At 40.3% G+C, this 22,015-nt stretch overlaps 4 protein-coding genes and 3 non-coding genes across 10 annotated transcripts; 2 read left to right on the top strand and 5 right to left on the bottom strand.

Annotated features, from left to right (window-relative positions):
* Positions 1-328: 328 nt before the first annotated feature.
* Positions 329-9,204, top strand: LOC137602181 (obscurin-like protein 1). 3 transcript variants are annotated; one of them, XM_068324823.1, is made up of 19 exons: positions 329-471; positions 569-607; positions 1,332-1,391; positions 1,679-1,972; positions 2,060-2,329; positions 2,580-2,867; positions 3,043-3,306; positions 4,145-4,435; positions 4,622-4,894; positions 5,025-5,294; positions 5,429-5,719; positions 6,456-6,728; positions 6,813-6,933; positions 7,012-7,169; positions 7,255-7,356; positions 7,577-7,645; positions 7,823-7,882; positions 7,970-8,050; positions 8,669-9,204. In XM_068324823.1, exons 1-19 carry the CDS (start codon positions 399-401, stop codon positions 8,728-8,730), a joined length of 3,339 nt encoding a protein of 1,112 aa, XP_068180924.1. In that variant the 5' UTR covers positions 329-398; the 3' UTR covers positions 8,731-9,204. The 3 variants fall into 3 exon arrangements, with proteins under 3 accessions (XP_068180924.1, XP_068180933.1, XP_068180932.1); XM_068324831.1 differs by lacking the exon at positions 569-607 and having other exon boundaries at positions 384-471; XM_068324832.1 differs by lacking the exons at positions 7,823-7,882; positions 7,970-8,050; positions 8,669-9,204 and having other exon boundaries at positions 7,523-7,645.
* On the bottom strand, positions 8,953-11,286 carry apobec2b (apolipoprotein B mRNA editing enzyme, catalytic polypeptide-like 2b). The gene is made up of 5 exons (XM_068324839.1): positions 11,150-11,286; positions 10,753-11,021; positions 9,785-9,965; positions 9,266-9,612; positions 8,953-9,166 (listed from the first exon to the last, which is right to left on the bottom strand). Exons 1-4 carry the CDS (start codon positions 11,249-11,251, stop codon positions 9,271-9,273), a joined length of 894 nt encoding a protein of 297 aa, XP_068180940.1. The 5' UTR covers positions 11,252-11,286; the 3' UTR covers positions 8,953-9,166; positions 9,266-9,270.
* Positions 11,287-12,790: 1,504 nt separating this feature from the next.
* si:dkey-109j17.5 (zinc finger BED domain-containing protein 4) lies at positions 12,791-16,383 on the bottom strand. 2 transcript variants are annotated; one of them, XM_068324833.1, is made up of 5 exons: positions 16,226-16,383; positions 15,774-15,989; positions 15,407-15,666; positions 14,701-15,295; positions 12,791-14,583 (listed from the first exon to the last, which is right to left on the bottom strand). In XM_068324833.1, the coding sequence occupies exons 1-5, from the start codon at positions 16,373-16,375 to the stop codon at positions 13,753-13,755; spliced, it is 2,052 nt and encodes a 683-aa protein (XP_068180934.1). In that variant the 5' UTR covers positions 16,376-16,383; the 3' UTR covers positions 12,791-13,752. The 2 variants fall into 2 exon arrangements, with proteins under 2 accessions (XP_068180934.1, XP_068180935.1); XM_068324834.1 differs by having other exon boundaries at positions 15,774-16,145; positions 16,226-16,265.
* A 722-nt stretch (positions 16,384-17,105) lies between these two features.
* Positions 17,106-19,890, bottom strand: ccdc115 (coiled-coil domain containing 115). The gene is made up of 5 exons (XM_068324858.1): positions 19,677-19,890; positions 19,389-19,492; positions 19,167-19,279; positions 18,883-19,077; positions 17,106-18,028 (listed from the first exon to the last, which is right to left on the bottom strand). Exons 1-5 carry the CDS (start codon positions 19,794-19,796, stop codon positions 17,904-17,906), a joined length of 657 nt encoding a protein of 218 aa, XP_068180959.1. The 5' UTR covers positions 19,797-19,890; the 3' UTR covers positions 17,106-17,903.
* A 358-nt stretch (positions 19,891-20,248) lies between these two features.
* trnae-uuc (transfer RNA glutamic acid (anticodon UUC)) lies at positions 20,249-20,320 on the bottom strand. The gene has a single exon. It is a non-coding gene; the product is annotated as a tRNA-Glu (tRNA).
* A 408-nt stretch (positions 20,321-20,728) lies between these two features.
* On the top strand, positions 20,729-20,800 carry trnah-gug (transfer RNA histidin (anticodon GUG)). The gene has a single exon. It is a non-coding gene; the product is annotated as a tRNA-His (tRNA).
* A 1,083-nt stretch (positions 20,801-21,883) lies between these two features.
* trnaf-gaa (transfer RNA phenylalanine (anticodon GAA)) lies at positions 21,884-21,956 on the bottom strand. Its single transcript has one exon. It is a non-coding gene; the product is annotated as a tRNA-Phe (tRNA).
* Between the last annotated feature and the right edge of the window lie 59 nt (positions 21,957-22,015).

Here is a 22,015-nt window from a genome sequence, read left to right as displayed (position 1 = left end):
TCTTCTGCTGAAGATGTTTACTTTTTAAAAATCTGTAGAGACTGTATTCATTTTTTTTTAAACAAATAAATATGAATTGAAGCAGGTGTATCTTTCTTCCACATTTGTTACGAGACACTTTTTTTAGTCCTCTTGATAAAATTTTAAAATTAGTTTCAATATCCTAAATCTCGCAACATGTTTTAGCACAAATCAGCAATTCCTTCTCATGCTGAGAACACAAACATCTGCTATTGGCCAACACATTTCCGGTTGCTTCAACAACAAAAAAAAGAAAAAAAAAAGAATTGTCAGAGAAACAGGAAAGCAACTGCCTGGGAGAGTTTAAAAATGAATGTCAAACACACCCAACAGTGGTACTTATTTCCGAGGGAGCGTTATTCCACAGCAGTCGTCTGATGCTCAGTGACCCAACCTCCAGATGTGTAACTCCATGGAAAATGTCTTTAATCAAGATCTTCAGTGCAATATGTAAGTCCTTAAGCTCTGGCATTGTCTGTAATTTTTTCAATGTGCAAAGAATATTGTCACAGGCATTCTCACTAAATTCTCATCTTTTATTTGCCAGATTTTATTACTGTCTGTGCTGCACAGGGTCCCAGAAATGGTAAGAAATTTGTCTGACTGGCAAGACGTTATAATATTTTTTTAAAAACAAAACAATAGACTGGTTTTCAAATATTAGAGTAAAGCTCACACTGACTTTTTTTTTTGTAAGTGTGAACCATTGTATTATAAACATCATATAACATTTTATAGTTTTCAGTGATATATTAGACGGAAATAATATTTAGGAAGTAGGAACACAATGTAGTTTGTTATCACAAGACTGCCAGTTCCTTCTAATTGATGCCTACCAGTGGAAGTTCCTATTTCACGTCTCTGTTCCAACTTCATGGCACGGTTTTCTAAGCTGGTGGAAAGTAATCCAATATAATAGCAGTAGATATCACAAAAATAAGAGCAATGTGTGAAAAATTTGTCTCTGGAAATGTCTGAGATGTGTCTGCCTTACACCATCCACCCCTTTTGGCACCATGCTGTGTTGTATAATAACTGTTTGGTATAAATTCATCTTTTGGATCATTTCATACAGGATCACAGCACCTCATGATTTGATAATTACATGATTGATTCAAACCCAGATATATTCAGTTATTGCTTTAATGCATCATTAAAGTGAAATGAAATCAAGCAGTGGCTGCAATGATGACATTTTCAGAAAATTTTCAAGGAAAGATTTTGTTAGATTTGTGTTTGTGTTTAAATCTACACATAGATGATAAATACTGACAGTTTTAATGTGAACTGTATTCTCCATCTCTCTTTAGTCACAGGGGTTTCTACAACCATTCCTCCACCGTCACCAGCAGCAATTCCAACCGTCTACGGTGAGATTTTAACCTCCGCTGTGCAGCAGAAATGTTGGACTACATTTACTTATAATTGTAATAAAAAAATTATTTGTCTGAAGAAGCAAAACGAAATGAAATGACATTAAGAGCTGTAAATCAAGTAAATGTCACTTGTGAATTCACAAAGGATTTTTCGTCAGAAGGTGTGATCAGGTTTATGTTTATCCACCACCGCAATTTATCTCTTTGGAAAGTGAATAATATTGAACAGCAGTATTTTTTTAATTACCTTAATTTATAAAATTTCTGTAATAATCTTCCAGATGCTCCTGTACCAGCTCTGGAGATACAGTCGATATTTTTGGATGTGTTCCCATCTGAAAAAGTGGAGTTCAGCTGCAGCATCGCTGGAAGCTCTGACTGGACCTTCACCTGGTCTAGAGACGGACAGGAAGTACAGGAGTCAGATCCAAATGTATCGTTGTTTGCAGAGGGATCGATACTGAAATTAAGTGCGGCCACTCAAACATATTCTGGGAGCTACAACTGTAAAGGTCATCACAAAACAAAAAATGTCATCACTGCTGCCAGTAATTCTCTGGGACTGACAGTTAATGGTAAACTTGATTGTGTTCAAACAACCATATTTTTGCTGAATATCCAAACATCTTTTAATATAAATTAATCTTATTGGTTTTTACTAGCCTATACACCCAAGCCTACTCTGAGTCGGACTTCAAACTTTAACAAGATGTACCCTGGAGAGTCCATCACCTTCACATGCGTGGTCCATGGTTCCTCTGGATGGGAATATATGTGGTACCATGATGGAAATTTAATTCAAGGAAAAGATAGTACTTATTTCATACGTTCCATAGATCATTCTAACAGTGGACAGTATCACTGTAAAGCTTCAAGAGGCAAAGCAGATTTCTACACAGATAATAGTCCAACAACGACGCTGCAGGTCTCTGGTAAGTCCAATGAAATCACTTTGAAATCATTACTTTGCCAGCTGCACAAATAATATGACGATTGTATTGAAAAATGTAGGTGATGTACTTTATTCTGTCCTTCTCTGATACAATAACTCATTAAAATCATGTTTAGCGTTCAAATCTGGTGTGTTTTGATCTGTATGTTACATATTTTGCATGAAATAATGACAATTACATGACAATACTTTAATTTTTAAGTTATATTCTTTGTGTTACATCTTTTCAGACCCACCTAAACCATCCCTGAGGCTTCTGACTCCCTGGACAAACGTGTTTGAAAATGAGACAGTGGGGTTCAGCTGTGACATTGACAGCTCTGGCTGGACGATCACCTGGTACAAAGATCAAGAGCAGGTCCTGGAGGACTATGTCCTGGTCCTTGATATGGAAGACTCCCTGTTGAACGTCACCGAAATGACTGAAGAATATGAAGGGATCTATGCCTGCAGAGCTCAGCTTGAATCTAGGAGTGTTAGCTCGGAATTCAGCAACACAATTAATATCTCAATTTATGGTGAGCATTCACGCTCCACTTCTTTATTCGTTTATTTATTGCAAAGGGTCATTGAGGCTGTGTTGAATGTGAAGGTAGCAGTCAGTTAGCTAAGCTTAGCACAAAAGCTGGAATCAAAGGGAAACACCTTGCTTTGCTTTGCTAATATCTCTTCTATTATATTGTTCTGTTTTAGAGAACCTACCAAAACCAACAGTGACTGTAACTCCTGGAATTAACCAGATGTATGTTGGAGAAATAGTGAACTTCACCTGCAATGTGGATGTGGCCTCTGGATGGACGTATCAGTGGTACAAAGATGGAGAGTTCCTTCCTCAATCCAGCAAAACCAACAGCATCACGCTTAATCTTTCTGCAGTGGGGATGTATGGATGCTCCGCTACTAGAGGCGAAGTAACATCAACTGAGATCAGTGAAGAAATACGGCAAGATGTTATTGGTAGGTCAACTCAGCAAAGTAAATGTGTTATAGAAAAAGTGTCTAGTAGGAGGAAATGGGGGCAAAAGTACAACTGTTATAAATTATTAATAATTTATTACAGTTTTATTGTCATTATAACCTGAAAAAACAGCAACAGCTATACGCTGCCCACAAATTCAGTGAAACATTTTCAGAGCGTCTGGCTTCCGTTATTTTTGCATTTTCAGTTGAAACAGGATGCTGTGGTGCAGCAAAGCACAGAGGGATGGAACAGAAGAGTGTTTACAGTATTTATGTTGCATCCGTGTTTCACTGACTAAAAAAAAGGAGAACTAAACACAATTTTATGCTTTAAGGAAATAATTGAATAAGTTTGTATTTTACTATCATTTCGTCTTCAATCTTAGAATATTACGGTCAATGTCATCAATATCATTGGAACTTATGATGGCAAGCATATTTTAACTTTTTTTTTTAATATATGAGCTCTGCTACCTTCTACAGTGTGTGAGTTTATGTATCTAACTAGATCTGGTTGTATTTATTTGTTTTAGTAATTATGGTATCGAATTTGTTATGGCAAAATGTATACATGTATGTTGTTGTTCATGAGACAAATTCAGTCTGTTTTTAAAATGAATTATTATGTGTTTTAGTAGATGATGCCATAAAACCCCTGAACAAAAAATACCCTGAGGTCTAAGTTTTTACTTTGTTCCCTTTAAAGCAAGTTTTGCTGGTTGTTTAAAAATCATATCAGTTGTTCATGTACTGTTTTTATTTGCATCTAACCATATGATAAAATCAAATATTAAAGGGTATTAAAGGAGCTACTGATGTGTCTCTGTCTCTTCAGAAATTCCTGTTCCATCTTTGAAAGCAACTGAACATTGGCTGGATGTATTCCCTGGTGAGAGTGTGCAGCTAAGCTGTCTGATGGACAAAGAATCGGACTGGATTTACACCTGGTACAAAGATGGAAAGTTGATCCAGGCCAATAATGCCATATATTTAGGCTTGAATGGACCTACTCTTACTATCAAGTCTGCTTCAGCAGCACATGCAGGACGATATACCTGCAAGGGAGACCTCAAAGACAGGCCTGTCAGCAGCCACTCCAGTCCAGGATGTAATCTCACAGTATATGGTGAGTCTTCTTTCATCAAGACGTCAAAAACATAAGCATAAGTACTTATACACGCATTAGAATAAATTCTAATCTATTACTGTGAATATTGTGTTTTTAACATTCTGGGATTAGGTTTAGCTGGATGGAATGCATGACATGATTGAATGACTGACGATTAACTTGTTTTTACTCACACACCTTTAGATTCCAAACCAACTGTCACATTGAATCAGGATCCTGACTTTGAGGTGATGTTCCTTGGGGAGTCGCTCTCCTTTAGTTGCCACATTAATATTTCCTCTGGGTGGGAGTACCTTTGGTACAAAGATGAAGTAGAACTAAACATATCTCAAAACAAGCATATGATTACCAGTGTTGGAACAGCAAATCAGGGCTCATATAAGTGCCAGGCAAGAAGGGGAACAAATCAAAGTCCTTACTTTGCCACTAGTCGGACAAAACAACTTGAAGTTCAAGGTAAGTTGATGTTAGACTTCTAGAAATATTTTATTTAGTATGCAGTATTCAGTTGTCTGGATTTCTGTTTATATTTGATCTTATCAGATAATTTAATGAATTTCTGAAATATATTTCTTAATGTGTACAGAAAACAAGCCTAAACCTTCAATTACTCAGCAGCCAGATGTCAACAAGGTGTACGTTGGCGAGTCAGTGTCCATGAATTGTAAAGTTCAAGTGTCATCTGGTTGGGAGTACATGTGGTACAAAGATGGAACACAAGTCTCCACCAACAGCAGCAGGTTATCCATTGATGCTGCCTATTTAACAAACAGTGGTACTTATACATGCATGGCCAGAAGAAACAAAAACACCTTCAATACAGCAGTCAGTGATGGACGGATCTTACACGTATCTGGTGAGTCACTGGATGCCACTTTGAGTTGACTGTTGTGTAGAAGAGTCATGCAGGCTTCATTAGTGGAAAAAGTTGGACACAGAGGAGGTATTTTAGCATTTTAGGAAAGGCCTAATGCATTTGCTCCCCTTTAGAGATTCCTACCCCATCTATAAAACTACTGACGCAATGGATGGATGTCTTTCCCATGGAGAGTGTGAAGCTGCATTGTGGGATGAGCGACATCTCTGAATGGACATATACATGGTGCATAGACGGAAAGAAGGTCCAGGCCAGTAATGCTGTATCTTTTGACTCGGATGCAACGACTCTTTCCATCCAATCTGCTTCATCCTTACACCATGGGAAATACAGCTGCTCAGCGAAACTGAAGAGCAGGTCCGTCACCAGCGGCCGCAGTTCTGGACTACCGCTTCATGTTCATGGTGAGATTTTCTAAAACGGTTCTTCAGAAAAGCCTCTGTATATTGATGATGGCAGACTGACTTAATGTATTTTGCAGAAATATTCAATTTAAAGCCTTAACTATTAAATAATTGCCAGAAAATTCAAATTTAAAAAGAAATAGGTTCAAAATGAGACCTTCTGACAAATGTGTCCCAAAAAAGTGTTTTTCTATGAATTTGTTTATGTGAGCTTTAATTTAATTTGATAATTTTGCTAAAAATGTTTTCACATGCAAAATGCAGCTGTATGCATCTGATTGCATAAATCAGGTTTTCTCAGAAAAAATATCCTGAAAGGCCAAGAGTATCAAATATGGCTTTAAAGGGTTAAAAGGACAGATCAGCAGGGGATGGGGGCAAAAAAAAAAATCTAATTTACATACAATTTTTTAACTCATACAAGAGACATAATGCAATAATTAGTGATGTTTTATTACCTTTTGACAGAACTGGGGTTCTTGTTTCACCCTGCTTAAATTGTTCATGCTAAGCTAACATTTCTTATAATTCTCAATTTGATAGAAAGCAAGTACCTTTTTTACGAACTACTAAGAAAGAATTTTTTAACTGTGGTGAAGAGGTTGTGTTTCAACATATCAAAATAATCATTTAAACCATCCCCTTGAAGCCCGGTTCTTTTTCATCCTTATGGCTGTCATGCACCCATGTTAAAATGGTGCTATACTAACAGAAATGATATTGCATCTTCCCTCAGGTTCTAAACCCAGAGTTACACTGATTCAGGAGCCCGGTCATGATGTGATGCACACAGGAGACCCAGTTTCATTCAGCTGTCACATTAATATCTCTACTGGATGGGAGTACCTGTGGTACAAAGATGACAATCAACTTGTTGAATCTGGAAACAATTATACCATCACTTCTCTTTTGACAAAAGACTCTGGATCATATAAATGTCAAACAAAGAGAGGGAGGAGTACAGTATTCTACTCAGACCAGAGTCAAACTGCAAGACTCAACGTTGAAGGTACATTTTTGTAGATTTCTGTCAAACATTTTTCTACATTGCATGTCCTGAACGTTCATCACAGTGTTGATGTTGTGTCTACAGAGCGTCCAAAAGCTGATATAATCCTGATGACTGGCTGGTCAGAGGCCTTTTCCACTGACAGCTTGGTGCTCAGTTGCAGCGTGCCTGAAAGCCAGCTCTCATGGAACTGGAACTACACATGGTATTAACACAAGTTTTACTCAGTGTCATCAGAAGTACTACGTGGATTTTTCTTTTTCTAAATGTAAAAACTGTACAGGTTCAAAGAGGACGAAATAATCGATGTCCCACCTTCTGAGAAATACATAGTGACACCCCAGAATGATCCTGACCAGAGCATGTACACGTGCAAAGGAATTCGCCACGGGAGACCATCCTATTCAAAAATCAGCGAGCAGTTCAAGACCAAGAATCTTCGTCAGTATATGCAATTTCTGGAATTTTTGAGCTGCAAACATTCTGCCTTACTTTAAGACTCACTGTTTTTATTTCCAATCCATAGTTTTGAAGAGGAGGGTGCTTCTCTCCATCTCTGGTTGTATCTTCTTTGGCATCATTCTCGTCTTCCTCGGATGCATTATCCTCAGAGTCGTCCGCAAGCCAGGTTTTGTTTTAATTTTTTTAACTTTTTGAGTGTATGAATTCCAAACATTAGCATTATTGAAGAAGATATGGTCGATATCAGTAATAAGCAGCTATTTGCTAACGTATTTACGGACATATGTGCTCACTTCTTCTTTCTGCTGAATCAACAATGTATTTAATCTCAGATTAAATTGACCTAACCGTCAATCGGTTCCCTTTTATCAATTCTCATCACACAGCTGAGCAGGAATATAAACCAGAGGAAGCAGAGCTGTTTCTCAGAATGGACCAGATAAAGGGCCTCGATGGTAAGTTGACAACGCCCTTCATGACTTATTGCTTTGGTTTCCGTTTCCTCATATGTTGCAGATACAACCGCGTCAACGCTTATTTTTGACAAGTTGTGAAACTAATCCAAGAAACATTACATTTTTAGTCCTGACTTTCATAATTCTCTGTTACAAGCTCTGCCCTTCCTCCCACAGACGAGCCCTGCCCACTGTTTCAGTTCATCACTGATGCAGAACTGAATTCTTCATCTAAAGGTAACCTGACACGAGTGAAGATTATACAAAAACTATTTCACTCTCCAAGAGTTTCTCATGTCTTTTCTTGGTTACTTTTCAACAAAGACAATCCTGCAGAAGGGGAGGAGAACACTCTGGCTGACGGTGAGACGACACCGCTACCCATCACCTCACAGGAGGACCTAGGTAATAAAGTCACATGACATGCATTTTCCCAATCAAGCATTATACAGGTAAACCTCGGCTTACGTTGTTAATTGGTTCCAACAAGATGTAAATTTCCAAAAAACGACATAAATCGAATTAACTTGTCTTCAGGTTAAACAGTTAACAACTATTCCCAGTTCTGTACTGTACTTTACTTATGAATGCATTTTCAATATTTGGTTAATATGCATCTATTTTAAGCTTGCAAAGAATTCAATTTCAATTTTTAATATAGTAGAGAAATAATATCTCGTCTTCAGCCACTTCCTCCATCATTGCATGTTACAGGGGTTGCTATGGGCTAATAATATAACATTAAATATTTTCAATTCTTATTTATTGTACAGTACCATCATATGTGTTTTTAACGGTTTTCTATTGACTTTATGATTCTAATTCCTGTGCTAGACAGACGTAAAGTCAAGCAAAATGACCTAAACTTCATTTGTATTTTTCCATGTATTTTTTGAAAACCAGCGCATGATCAAAAATGACATAATTCAAAACGACGTATGCTGAGGTTTACCTGTAAATATATCCTACTCATTTATTATTATCTGACACACGTTCTACATCTCATCCTTCATGTCTTCGCAGCTGAGACGACGGAGAGCCATGGTACAAGTGAAAATGGTGGGCTAGTTTCATTTAAGCAATGAATCACGTGAAGCTGCATTTAGTTTCATGTAGAAAAGGACAAATCTGGCCAACGAGTTGCATCAGTGGAGAGGCCAAGCTTGTGTGCTGCGTGCCAGATCTGCATGTTCAGACTTTCAGCCTCAGCTGTCCTTTGAGCTAAATGGTCGGTCAAATAAATGTACAGTACTTAGATTTGTTGGAAATTTCAATTTCTTAGAACAAAAACACCAAATGTCAGTAGATAAACCAAAGCTTATTTAATAGGATTTCATAACTCAGATATTAATGATACAGTCAGGTCGTTGGATATTGTATACTTCTATATTTATCTACTGTGAGCAATGCTACACAAATGCCATCTCATGTCTCCTAATGAAATTGTCAAAATAAAAAATGTGAAACGTCACGGGTGTTCGTTCAAACAAATTCAGATGTGTGTACTCCCATCATAAGAGCCTGTAACAGAGATTAAACAGACAAATTGAAACGGTTAATTGAGAACTTTCAAATTAAAAACACTTCTATTGACCCAGAAGAATCATAGACAATACTTACTGACTCTACTTGAGGATATCAGCCAATTTCTCCATGTAGAAATTGCTGTTATCCTGACAATCTTCCCAGGGTGTGAAGCTTTCACCCTCCTTCTCCACATACGTTTCCCAAACATGCACAAAGTCAGACGGCTTCATCATCTCCAGTTTGCATCCGGCGCTCACCAGAGCCCGGAGCCCATCCGCCACCTCCGGCTCTTCCCAATCAAAGAGACGGGAGCAGAGGATGCGGAGACGGACCTTTCTGCGCTGCTTGAGAATGGTGGCCAACTTGGTGGCACAAGAAACACATGGACTGGATGACACGAACCATGTGACTTCATGCTCTTGGGAAGAATTTGGCAACACCTGGAACGGACAGAGCGGGGATTTATGAAAGCATGGAGGAAAAAAGCAATCATGGTATGACTTTATAACATTGTCATAAGAGAAATGCTTGTGAGCTAATGGAAATGACCCCATGGGATTTTCACATGGGGGAACACGACATGCCAGTATAAAAAGTAAGACTCTTTATTGCCTGTTGAAAGAAAGCCTCTTCAGCGTGAGCTGTGGCATGTTCATCCTCCATATAACCTTTCAGCTGATCCGTGCTGCCGCCTGGTGTGTCCACTCTGAAACACAGCAGAGTCTTGTTCCTCCCGGATGAATACTCCACGTTCCGGAACTGAAACTTGAAGTAGAATGGACTCATCTGTTCCCTGGTGAAGATTGAAATGGAGTCTCCATAAATCTGATATTATCTGTTTTATATATGTATATGTGTGTGTGTGTAATATATATATATATATTAGTAAGTAGCAAAGTGAGATTTGGTTTGACGGAACATTATGTCATAAACACTGGAAATCTCTAATGGCTAACACATTAGTATAAAGGTGGATGGAAATAATTAGCATCAACAGTGCTTTAAAAGCAATTTGTCACCTTTAAATCATGCAAAGTCCATTCCAGGTGTCAGTAACACTCACTAAGAGTCACTCACTTTTGAAGGATACCGTATGAGTCACAACAGTGAGTCTTCCCTAGAGATTGACAATGAGTTTCAAACTGAGTAAACTTATTTTCTTTAAATATATTCTTTTTTTTTTTTTCTTTTTTTTTTTAATTCCACATCAGGATCGTAAAATGTAGCAACACCTGGCGCTTCAAATTCAGCAACTACATAAAAAAGATGCGTCTTTCTTTCAAAATCAAATCATTGCACATATGTACATAAATAAAGAGATGGATTACATAAATGTATCTGAACCTATTATAGTCCTGAGACTGAGGGAAGAGCTGCTGGGTAGTGTGATGAAGCAGAGTCTGGTGCCTATTTGTTTTGTGACTCATCCCTATTCTTACTGCCTGGTTACTGAGTCTGACAGATGCAGTCTGACAGTCATTAGTCTCCTACCAGGATATACAGAACATAAACAAGGTGAATGAATTAAAATGTAATGCTATGAGTGTATAACTTTGGTGCGCGCATTAAATCTCACCCACCCCGTGACAATCTCAAACGGTGGCAGCTCTATGGGCTGAAACTCCCCATTTCCTTCGCTGGTTTTGGCCTCTGCTCCTGTCACCCCTCCACTTTCCTCAGGCTTCTTCTCACCCTGCTTTGGTTGATCTGGCTTCATCACTTGTTTCTCAGGCTTTTTCAGATTCTTCTCTTTCCCCTTCTCCTTCTCATCGTTCGTTTTGTTTTCCACCTTCTTCTCTTTCTTCTTAACACTGAACCGGTTGTTTCGGTCGGCCATGATTTTGTGCCACTGTGCGAGAGTGATAGAAATAGAGAGGGGGGAGAGAGAGAGGGAGGGAGAGTTCAGCGTTTAAGTGGAGAGATAACCCTTGTGCATTTACTGAAATAGATCCTATTGTGTGCTATAGTTGGACTCACAGAATGCGCATGTCTGTCTGAAGCAGGGTTAGGAGGCTCAACTCTCCAGCCCCCTCTTTCCATGCCCTGGTTGGCCCTAGAAGAACCCAAAAGTGAGTACATATTTGTCCTAAGAAGAAGTTAGACCAACACTGGACTTGAGTCTCTTATAAGTTTCACTCTTACCAAATTGAGAAAAGAAATTACTGCATTCTTTGCAGAATTTTCAACTTCAATCACAAATTAGAGGTAGGTCCTTAATCCATAAGGCTTTGACATTCACCAAGCCAGCTGCAGGCAGGTTATTAATAACAATACTTGGCTGTGTGTGTGTCTGTGTGTATGTGGTAACCAGGGCTCTCTTGATACTAAACACCGTTTTTGTTTGTGCCAACTCCAATATCCTGCACCTCATTGGATCCTGGGATTGTGACAGCTAAAGGCCACCCTAAAGTAAGGGGGTTTGGGGTAGCAGTACAGTAGAGACAAATATAAACACTGGTTAAGAGAGTATTAACTGTTACTGATCGCCTCTGTGAGCAGTCAGTCTTTGAAATCACCCTCCCCCATTGTCTTTGTTGCTTTTGTAAAAGTGCATTCCCTTTTCTGGGCGTACACATCCATGAGCATAAAATGACTCTCTGCACTTCAGATGTAATAACCTGAGGCATCGGGAAGAGGGCAGGAGGGAGGAGACAGTTCAATTACAATTTACTCCCCTCCTTCGGTCTCCGTTGCTGCCAAGTAATTCATTTCAGAAGCAATTACCAATAGGACTGCAGCCCAGCCTGCTCGTCTAAGTAATATGGATGAGCTGTCACATCAAGGAGGAAGAGAGGGCAGGGGAGACACTTCAAGCCTCTCAACTTACACTCACCAACAGCAACAACGACAACACAACCTCTAGGAATGATCAAAATCTTGATTCCAAGATTGAACATACTGTAATATAATATTCAGCGATATCTAGCAAAGCATCTAAATCCTCAAAGACATCCTGGAGTCATTCTCTGCAATCATAGTGATCTTTGATAACTATGATCCATATGAGAGAAATCCTATCTGAGACAGGTAAGTATGCGTCTAATAGAACAGCTATAGTAGGTCTGTACCCCGACCTACGTGGCACCAGACATCACAATCACAGCACGATATTGTTTCGTTAGATTTAGATTTGAGTGTGTTGGTGTTCAGTTTGTGAGTATAGCGAGCTTTAGGAAAAAAGGATTATGAAGGATGTGGCTGCTGCTGTCCTGCTGACTCAGACGTAACTGTAATGGAATTACACGCAATTACCTTGCCTCCCTGTCAGCCTAGCTCCAGAGCATCAGAGTCCCTGAACAAAGACAAACACACACACACTGCAACATTCAGTTCCTGGTTCAATGCTAAGCCCTGCAAAGTGGATTTAAAATACTCCAGTGAGGTCAGACAAAGACTTCATGCGCACATCTGCATCGAATTTTTAAAGGAATTCTAATTCAGAAATGTTCTACAGCAGAACTGACCACGAAATTGAAAAAAAAAGGGGGGGGAACACTGTTAAAGAAAATAAAATAGAACAGACCACTCAAAAAGAACATGGGTGATATTTTTAAAGTCACACATTAGATGTTAGGAAGCAGATTTGAATACAGTAGTCCTTCATTACTCGCGGTCACAAATTTCCCCACTGTGGGACAATAAAGGTCTTTTATCTTTATCTTTAATGCGTTACAGGAACCGCCCCGCAAAAACAAAATTCCGCAATATAGCGACAAACTATTTATTTTATTATTAACGATAATTTAAATGTTTATGAACTTTCCCAATACTACTATTAAACCACCTTGAATCGATTTTACCTTTCCCCCCCCACACTCTTTTACTGTTATACCCTAGTTCTCTATTGCCAAGAATAAAGTGATACATACACATATGCATGACTGCCCTGACATCTGCATATTGTACACACACACACACACACACACCTGTGTGTCTGGAAGTGAAACTCATTTATTATAATGTCCCACAAATGAGTCATAACACACATAGGAGAGAGAAGAACACCAGTGAGCGATGCATTGACACGGACTGTTAGCAGCTGATGCCTTCCTTCAGATACAACATACCATGAGATCACTGTACAACCTATAAGGTTATTGTAAAATTAATGAAAATAAATCATTTGCTGCAGCATGGAATAACTGACCATTTGGTTATTGTTAGTGTGTCACTGTCGGCTGGTACAGACAAAGAGATATCCTTAAGGGTCAAACGAGAGCGGGTGGGGGCTTTGTGAGGCTGTAGTTCTCTGGAAACCCTGATCAGACAAGTAAATGTCAAAGTAATTGCTTTAGTATCAGTCTGATTCTGATCCCCTCAGCCTAGAATGAGCATGTGGTGTGACAGTCTGCATACAGGCCACGTGGTAAACAAAAAAAAACAGTCCACCCATAATGCATCCTGGAAACCCCTTCCAAGAAAAATTATAAATTATAGCTAATTCATTCCATTTGATGTCAAATATTCTACAGTATGAGGAAAGTTATGTTGCTCTGTTCCCATAAAGAGGAATAGGGTATGACGTGGGTATCTAATACGTAACTTATTTACTGCAAGTGTAAAGCCTTGAAGTCTCAGCATTAACTCCATAATAATCTGTAGTTGGCTTTGAGGTAGATGAGTGTCTCCAGATTCTTTGGTAAGATGTGACCTCTATCTGGCTGCAGTCGCTGTCCAGCAGTGGTGAAAATGCTCTCCACCACAGTACCACAAGCAGGAATGGTGAACGCCCTCTTGGCCACCTGGGCCAGCAGAGGAAAGTCAATGGCTTTACGGCGCCAGTAATGCAAAGCCTCCTCATCTGTGGGTTCCTCTCGCAGGTAGATGGCCAACTCCTGCTCCAGGCTCTTCGCCTGTGATGTTGGTCTCTGCTTGATGAAAGAGAACAGCTTGCAGGGCCGAGTGAGTGAGGAGACCGGCGACGGGGCTGTCGCGTCAGGAGTCTGAGATTGAGGGTGTAGGTCTGTGGGACTGGAGGCTGGAGAGGTTTTTGATAATTCCTCGATAAGAACTTGCCTATGCCAATCCGGATTGCTGCTCCAAGTCAGCTTGAACTGGGGGTCCAGGGTGGTGGCAGTGATGTAGAGAGGGTCCTCCAGGATGGGAGCCAGCTGGGTCTCCAAAGCCTGGGTAATGCCCACCAGCAGAGACGGGCAGTGTGGGGTTGACGTCTCACAGAGATGCTTACGGAGGCCCAGGACACAAGGCAGAGCCAGGCTAATGGACACGTGTCTGTCTGTCTGCACGTCTGTCTGTGCGTACCCGTGCACCATGTCCCAGGCCTCAGTGAAGGGCTCCAGGATGTCGGTGAGCTCCTTCAGCTGGGCTCTCTCTGAGGCGCACAGCACCAGCTCCCCAGGGGCGCTCATCTCCTCCAGAAACTCCACGGAGTCCAGGAGTCGCCGAAGCACCTGCACCAAAACCGTAAGTATCACTGAAAACTATGGAAATACTTTCCTGACTGCTTATAGATGCTAAATGAATGTATTAAAAAGGGTTAACAAACATAACTGAGGAGTACTACATACCTTAAGCTGAGCAGCCCAGTCTCTTACTACAGTCAGAGTACTTCCTGATCCCCCTGTGATCGATCCTGGACCCTCAAACACCTGAGTGAGTTTCTCAGGTGGGACAGCGGAGGTAATGTAGTTGTAGAAACAGGAAGCTTTGGCCAGGGTTGAGGAGAGCTGTGGGCACGCTCGCAGCCCCTCACTGATACAGTGTTCAAGAGAACGAGAGAAACAGTCCACCCGACAAACACCCAGACCCTGCTCCCACGAGTCATCGCACTCTATTTCCTCTCCATCCTCACCGTGACCGTTCCTTATCCCTTCCTCCACACGGATACCATTGCGCACCTCCTCTTCGTCCTCTTCATTTTGCTTGTTTGGAGATGAAACAAGGAAACCCAGAAGACAACTTTGCTTTTCCGTTGTTGTTGCAAGGAAAGAGTCTGCAACGACACGAAACGCCCTCCCCGACACGCCATGAGAGTGACATATCTCATCAAAGTCGGACAGCACGCGGTTTCCAGAGCTGCGCCCAGTCAGAGGTAGACACGCCAGGAGAGCTGAACGTATCTGCCAATCAGATGAAAGATAATGGCAGGTGACGCCGAGGTAACTACAAAAACAGAGAGAGAGAGAGAGAGAGAGAGAGGTGGACACATCAGAGAAGGGGGGGATCACGGCAAGCAGGGATATTATAGTCTTGGGTTTCATTTTACCTCCTTACCCTGAAGAGGTTCCAGCTAACCCCCTCCAGAGATCCAGGCTGAGGCTGAGGGCGTGCGTTGAGGCCAGGGCCTGGCGGGTTGCTAGCTGGGCCTGGTAGGCGTAGGCTGGGAGGAGCTGGGTCTGGATGTAATGCTGGCGTTCAAGGGTGTAACGCGGCTCGAGGAGCTGCAGCAGCTCTCTGAAGCCTTGATTTTCCACTATGGACACCGGCTGAAGATCGCGCACAATCATCTTAGCGATAGCTTCTGAGATCAGAACCTGATTGGACAAAAACAAACGTCAAGACTACCTCAAGAACATCAACGTTCATTGATTTCATTGTTGGGTAGTTTGGTTAGAAGCGATGATCGAACAGCGATCCTCACCTGACGTGGGTCATGCCGATCAAACTTGGTCACTCCTCCTGCTCCAGAGCCTCCACCCACTCCTCCCTCAAGAGTTCCCATTCCTCCAGCACCTCCTGGAGCGTAGCGGGTATTCCCTCCATTGGTGGCGAGCGTGTGGAGGGAACTAGAGGAATAACCCTCTCTCTTCATATCCTTCCTTTTCACAAAGTCATCATACATCGCCTGGTGCTTCCTCTGAATGGGAGAGATGGCGTGACACACAAAAATGGATTAGATGACAGGCGGATTCATCGATTCAGCATATTTGATTATGGAGAAACAACAGATAGGTTGATTTTGCTTAGCTGGCACTTATGAGGGACGGAAGAAAACCAGTTGCTTCTGCCGATCCTAACAGAAATTCATCAGGGGGATATATTTTTTGTCTCTACATGTTAATAAGGACACACATGTGATTTTGAAACTATTACCTTAAGGTGGGTTACGAAGTTGGACGTGACGCTCCTCTTCGCCTGGATTCTGGTGCCACAAGCTTTGCAGTTGGACTCGATTTTGCCATTTTCACCTTCAAACACAATATTAAAGTAGTCCAGAATAGACACCTTCGAAACTGACGCCATTGGAGCCAGTCCCTCTGCTCCAAAGTGAAATCAAGAACAATGTGAGTGTGAGGTATCGGTAATACCCTCGCCTGTGATCAGGAGCGCAGGCCGGCGTGTTTACTTCCCGATCCCTGATCGCACATCGCAAATGTTGCCGCCGGTAGGGCCAAACAAAAGAAAACGGTTGTTGCAATCAGGTGTTGCGTCGCCTGCACATCCGAAAGCGGCCGCAATCTGGTTTACGACGGCTTCTGCTGCGGATGTCTGGGAATATCAATAAAACGATCGAGGAGAAGCATCCGCTGCTCCTGCGCGACCATCCGTCATCCGGACGCAGCCAAGAAGGAGGTAGAGCGGTGTGCGTGTGTGTGTGTGCGTGTGTGTGTGTGCGTGTGTGTGTGTGTGCGTGTAGGAAAATGAACAGTACTGTATTTGCAGCAGGAAGCGCACGCAATAAGACGGGAGTTTCGTCTTCCGATTCGGCAGTTTCCGGTAATCTTCGGTTGTCCCCAGTCGTGAACGCCAGGGTGGAGGCGTTTGAAGCCATGATGAAGTCAGATGAGACGCGGCTCCTGGACTAAATTAATGGAGACTCCCCCAATTTTTTTTTTATTATATATTTTTTTTTCTTGTTGCGATATGATGGTGATTTTAACGTGGCAATGAACAATGGTAGAAAATACATTACAAACAGCAGTCAGAGCTAAATTGATTTTAATTAAAACAAATTCCAACAAGAAAAGTGCGCCATCAAGATGGTGTTTGAACTAAAAAAAAAACAAAACGCAATAAAATACCTTTATTTCAGCTGCCTTTTCAACTTTTTTGATATATCATGCTTTATGATTATGAAGTTGAAAGTGGGGTTTTTTTTTAAACCACGCCATTAACCAATAATTTAGACATCAGTTTTCAGGTATTAAGATGAAGGTTTGGGTTTACAGACTGTGATAAATACCATTTCTTCATCCACCACTTCTTATAAATATTATGATGTGGTTTACATAATACATATAAGAAAATTAACAGAAAAAAACAACAAAAAAAATTAAGACAAATACAAGGTGCACTATATATTGAGATGATAGCCATTTGAAGCAACATAAACCACTTTTTATTTTCTGTAAAACTGATGGATGCAGAGCACAATATCACAAAATTAAGAACTACAGTACCACAAATCAAAGAAATGTTATAAATGTATTGACCTACAACTGGTTCTATTTACAGCTTGGTGATAATAGTTATTAGCAACATGCTTACACAAATTAATTGTAACTTTTTTCACACTGATTATTGGGACACATTGACAATTTATTGAACACATTCAAACATAGAGTTTATATTCAACAATCATAAGTTACCTAAAACCTTCTTACTGGCATCACAAACAGGCTACATATTTATCAGTGACACTGTCAAAGTGGCTCAAACTTCAACACTTATTATTTTAATAATTAATAATCTCTTAGGAACTAGTTCATCAGTAAAGTACACCCAGGGTCCATTGAAAAGTTCAGCTGGCCTTGACGCATCATCTCGTGACTTAGTTCGACTCCGCTGAAGCTGTCTGCTGGAGATTGTGTTTGTCTGTCATAGCGAGCTTCAGTTCCTGTCTGGTGTTCAACACTGCAGTCTGGAGGGCTGCGATCTCAGCAGACAGCTCTATTACTGCAACATTACATGAAATAGAAAAGGAAATGAGGGGCAGTGAAAAACCACAACTGGGTCAACGATTTCATTGCCCACAAATCATTAAAGTGTAATTCCCAATGACGGATTTGTCTTACATGCCTTGTCATGAGCATGCTGTGTTTTTGTACTGCGAAAGAGGTGATTATACACAAAGTCATATTCATATTTAAGTTTTAATAGTAATGTAGGTTTGACTTCAACTGGAATTCAATCTTCAATAATTCTACCCTTTAACTATTGAACACATTCCTTAATTTAGCCAAATATAAATCAAATGTTCGATATATATGTATGTATGCATGTATGTAGACAGACATGGATAAATACATAAATACATACATGGATAGACGAACGGACGGACAGACAAATCTATATATAAACAGAATTCCAAAAGCCGACAATACAACCAAACACAGAATGACATTCTTAATACGTTGATCCTTTGGACCACGTACAGACTCATGGTACCTTATGTTAAAAAAATGTTTTATTTATTCTTTGCTGTAGTTCTAGGTTTGGTAGTTTTGTGCTCCATTGCATTTTCAGTCTTTTCTCCCCAAACCATGTGTTGATTGTTAACAGAAAAATAAAGTTTGTGTACCTTAATTTTATAGACCTTTTTAGATGTGGCATCAACAGTTTTATCACATATGGTTTTGTTATATTTCACTGTAATGTAATGTTATTGTAATACTGGATAGAAATATAACATTCTAGACAACCTTAGCATTAATTATCTACTCAATCACAGCTAAATTCACAGGTGATCAAATATTACCAGAATAAATCAATGAGTGCTCAGAACCAAAACAATGCAGAGCCCATCCTACCTTGCTTGAACGATGACTGTGCTTGTTTCAGAGACTGTGGCACCAGAATCCCAAACCACTTCAGGGGATCCTGATATGGACACCGGTCACATCTATTTACCGGAGTAACTCCAGGAGCTTTCTGACTACTTGTTTCTTCATTTGTCTCGGTCTGTGGCAGCTCATTTTTGGGTTTGATTCGTCTCCTCACTCCACCTGAAAGCACATGATTCGATTGTATTAGTTAAATGGTGGATGTGAACAACATTGTTCTCCCAATCACACATCAACTAATGCAGACTCACTCTCTTCTTGAGGTCCAATATCTTCTATTGATCCTGAATCTTTCCCATCTTCACCGCTATACTTTTCTTTAACCCGTTCCGTGCAGAAACTCACCTCGCCATTGTCCAGTGTTCTGTAAGAAATAAAATGAAGCCCAACACTTCAAATTGACAACTGCTCAAAACCAGTGGATAACAATTAACCTGGGGTCATTTATTTGTGTGATATTATAATTTACTCACCTGGCATGAACACAAACCAGTGGCTCCGTCTCACTTGCATACTGAAGTGCAGATACATGTTTGTTTCCCATGGAATATCGAGCCTTGGACATGGAAAACCAGCCCTGTGTGGAACATGAAATTGTAATTTCATATTACATCGAGGTGCTTAAGTGGGAAAAAGAGGATAAATGACATGTACTCGACAAGATGAGGAAAAACAAGCCCAAATAATCAGAGATAAATGGCTAAAGGTGGTAAGACTGCTAAAAATAAATTATAGATAAACTGTGTGACTTTCTGTGCTACCTGCTCAATGAGAGAATTGAGAGTGGCTCGTTTCTCTTCCAGTACTTCCAGCTGGTCCATGAACCGAAGCAGTTTTTCGTCCAGTAACAGAGAAGATGTGTCCGCTTCTGGTGCAGGCATGTCGCTTCTTTCGGGCTAGCTCGACTACTTTGTCACATAGACCACCGTCTTTAGGTAAAAACGCGATTCAAAGAGAACAAAGTGCACTGCTTCCGTATACCGTCACGTGACACTTGTTGGCTTGAACACGTGACACGTGTTGTCGCATGATTGACACAACCGTTGAGTCCAGTGTTCGACGTGAAATCGGTTTCTGGCAACATTTGTTCACACATTTAAAGTGCAATGTTGTTTACAGCGTAAATAATCACCGATAATTCTGTGTTTCAGTTTGTATTATTTGAAGATATTTTAAATAATCTAGGCTAATGTTACGTGTATTAAAATAGTGCCGATTACGGTATTGTTTTCTCATAACTGCAGTGATAATCGAAAATGAATCTATAAAATATATTATAATCTTCGTTTGTCTGTTATGCATAACTACACCTTTGTTTTCTGCAAAACGCTTGTTCCCATACCGGGAGTCGAACCCGGGCCGCCTGGGTGAAAACCAGGAATCCTAACCGCTAGACCATATGGGATCAATGTAACCATGTGTTTGTTCAGGCGATTGTTAAAGATGAACAGTAGACGGGAGCCAGGAACATTGATTGTTTGATTGGACATGTTATCCGAATGTTCGATGCTTGATGAAGCACAAAACTGAGCTGTACGTCAAAATGTAACGATTAAAATTGTTCACTAAAACTAGGAAAAACAGGCACAAAACTCACGTCAAAAGATAACCACAGCCATCAGTACGATTCACGTCAGACAAAAAATTGTGTTGTTAGTTATATGTCTCAGAGATTCACACGTCTTTTCCGTCCATCAAAACTGCATCTTCCACCTCCGTAGATTGTATTCCTTAATTAAACCAGTTGCACACGTATAGTTGCTATCTATTTATAAAGGAATCCGCATGAATCAACGCTATCCCTCAGTAGCTCGCCGTGATCGTATAGTGGTTAGTACTCTGCGTTGTGGCCGCAGCAACCCCGGTTCGAATCCGGGTCACGGCAGGGAAAAAAGTCCCTATCACGGCAAGAGGGAAAATTTTTTGCGTGTCATTAAAATAATCATATAATACGGAATAAATTGAAGTTTTGAAATCCTACATCTATTTAGTTTATTTTTTTCGGACATGTTACTATAACAGAATTCACACCTTCATCACATTTACACTATCAACAACAACATCCAAAAAAAAGGACTAACGAGTAGAAGCCAATAGGCTTGAGACATTCCCGGCCCCCAGAATCAACAAACATCTCTCTTATTACAATATGTAATCAACAAACTCAGACATTAAAAGTTTTAACCAGTTCATACATTGAATTTTGACAGACGTTCATACTCTTATCCACTTCCAGGTATTAGCCTTTTAACCTAGACTCTAGGTGGTTATGCTCTAGGTCCTAGATCATAACCATGTCTACATTCCTCCTAGGATCACAAGGTTTGTTAACATCATAGATAGTCAAAACAAGAAGCTGACCTTGCCAGTCTTCTCAACAAGAATATAATGATCACATTTGTTTTGTTTTTGAATGTTCTCATTCATTCTCACAAATTTCCCCACTGTGGGACAATAATGGATTATTATTTTATTATTATTCTAGATCATCCATAGGGGTTCAACTCAATCTGGGACCCACTGTGGGACAATAAGGGATTATTATTTTATTATTCTTCTAGATCATCCATAGGGGTTCAACTCAATCTGGGAGTACAGATGGTTTGAGAGAAATTCAAGACGCAGTCCATGTCAAAGTGGAGAAGCCATCTCTGAAAAAGGTGTCCGCAATATTACCTATCTTTAGAACCACTCAGCAGATTTACTCAGTTTAAGTGTCTCAAGGCCTTTAGATGCATTTGTTTTGTCACAGAAATGCTAAATAAAGAATAATTTGTAGTTTAAAAACCCAGTTGGTGAAATTTGAACACCTCTGGATAGTGGAATGACGATCGCACATTCATGAAAATAAAGTAGAACCAGTTTAACACATTTTACAATTACATTAAAAAGACGTCTAGCTACAGTACAATTTGTACTTTCACAATCTAGGGCTCGTTTTACCGCTATATACTGGGTCAGAACAAAATGCCGAAACCCGGGATCGAACCAGGGACCTTTAGATCTTCAGTCTAACGCTCTCCCAACTGAGCTATTTCGGCGTGTTTGAGCCAATTAGTATTAATAGTAGTGATTTGGTGATGCCACCGATGTGTTGAGT

This window comes from Antennarius striatus, chromosome 2 (assembly GCF_040054535.1).
Source record: "Antennarius striatus isolate MH-2024 chromosome 2, ASM4005453v1, whole genome shotgun sequence".
Classification (NCBI taxonomy): Eukaryota; Metazoa; Chordata; class Actinopteri; order Lophiiformes; family Antennariidae; genus Antennarius; species Antennarius striatus.
Note: the sequence above shows the minus strand (reverse complement) of the source record. Positions and strands in the feature narration are given on the sequence as shown.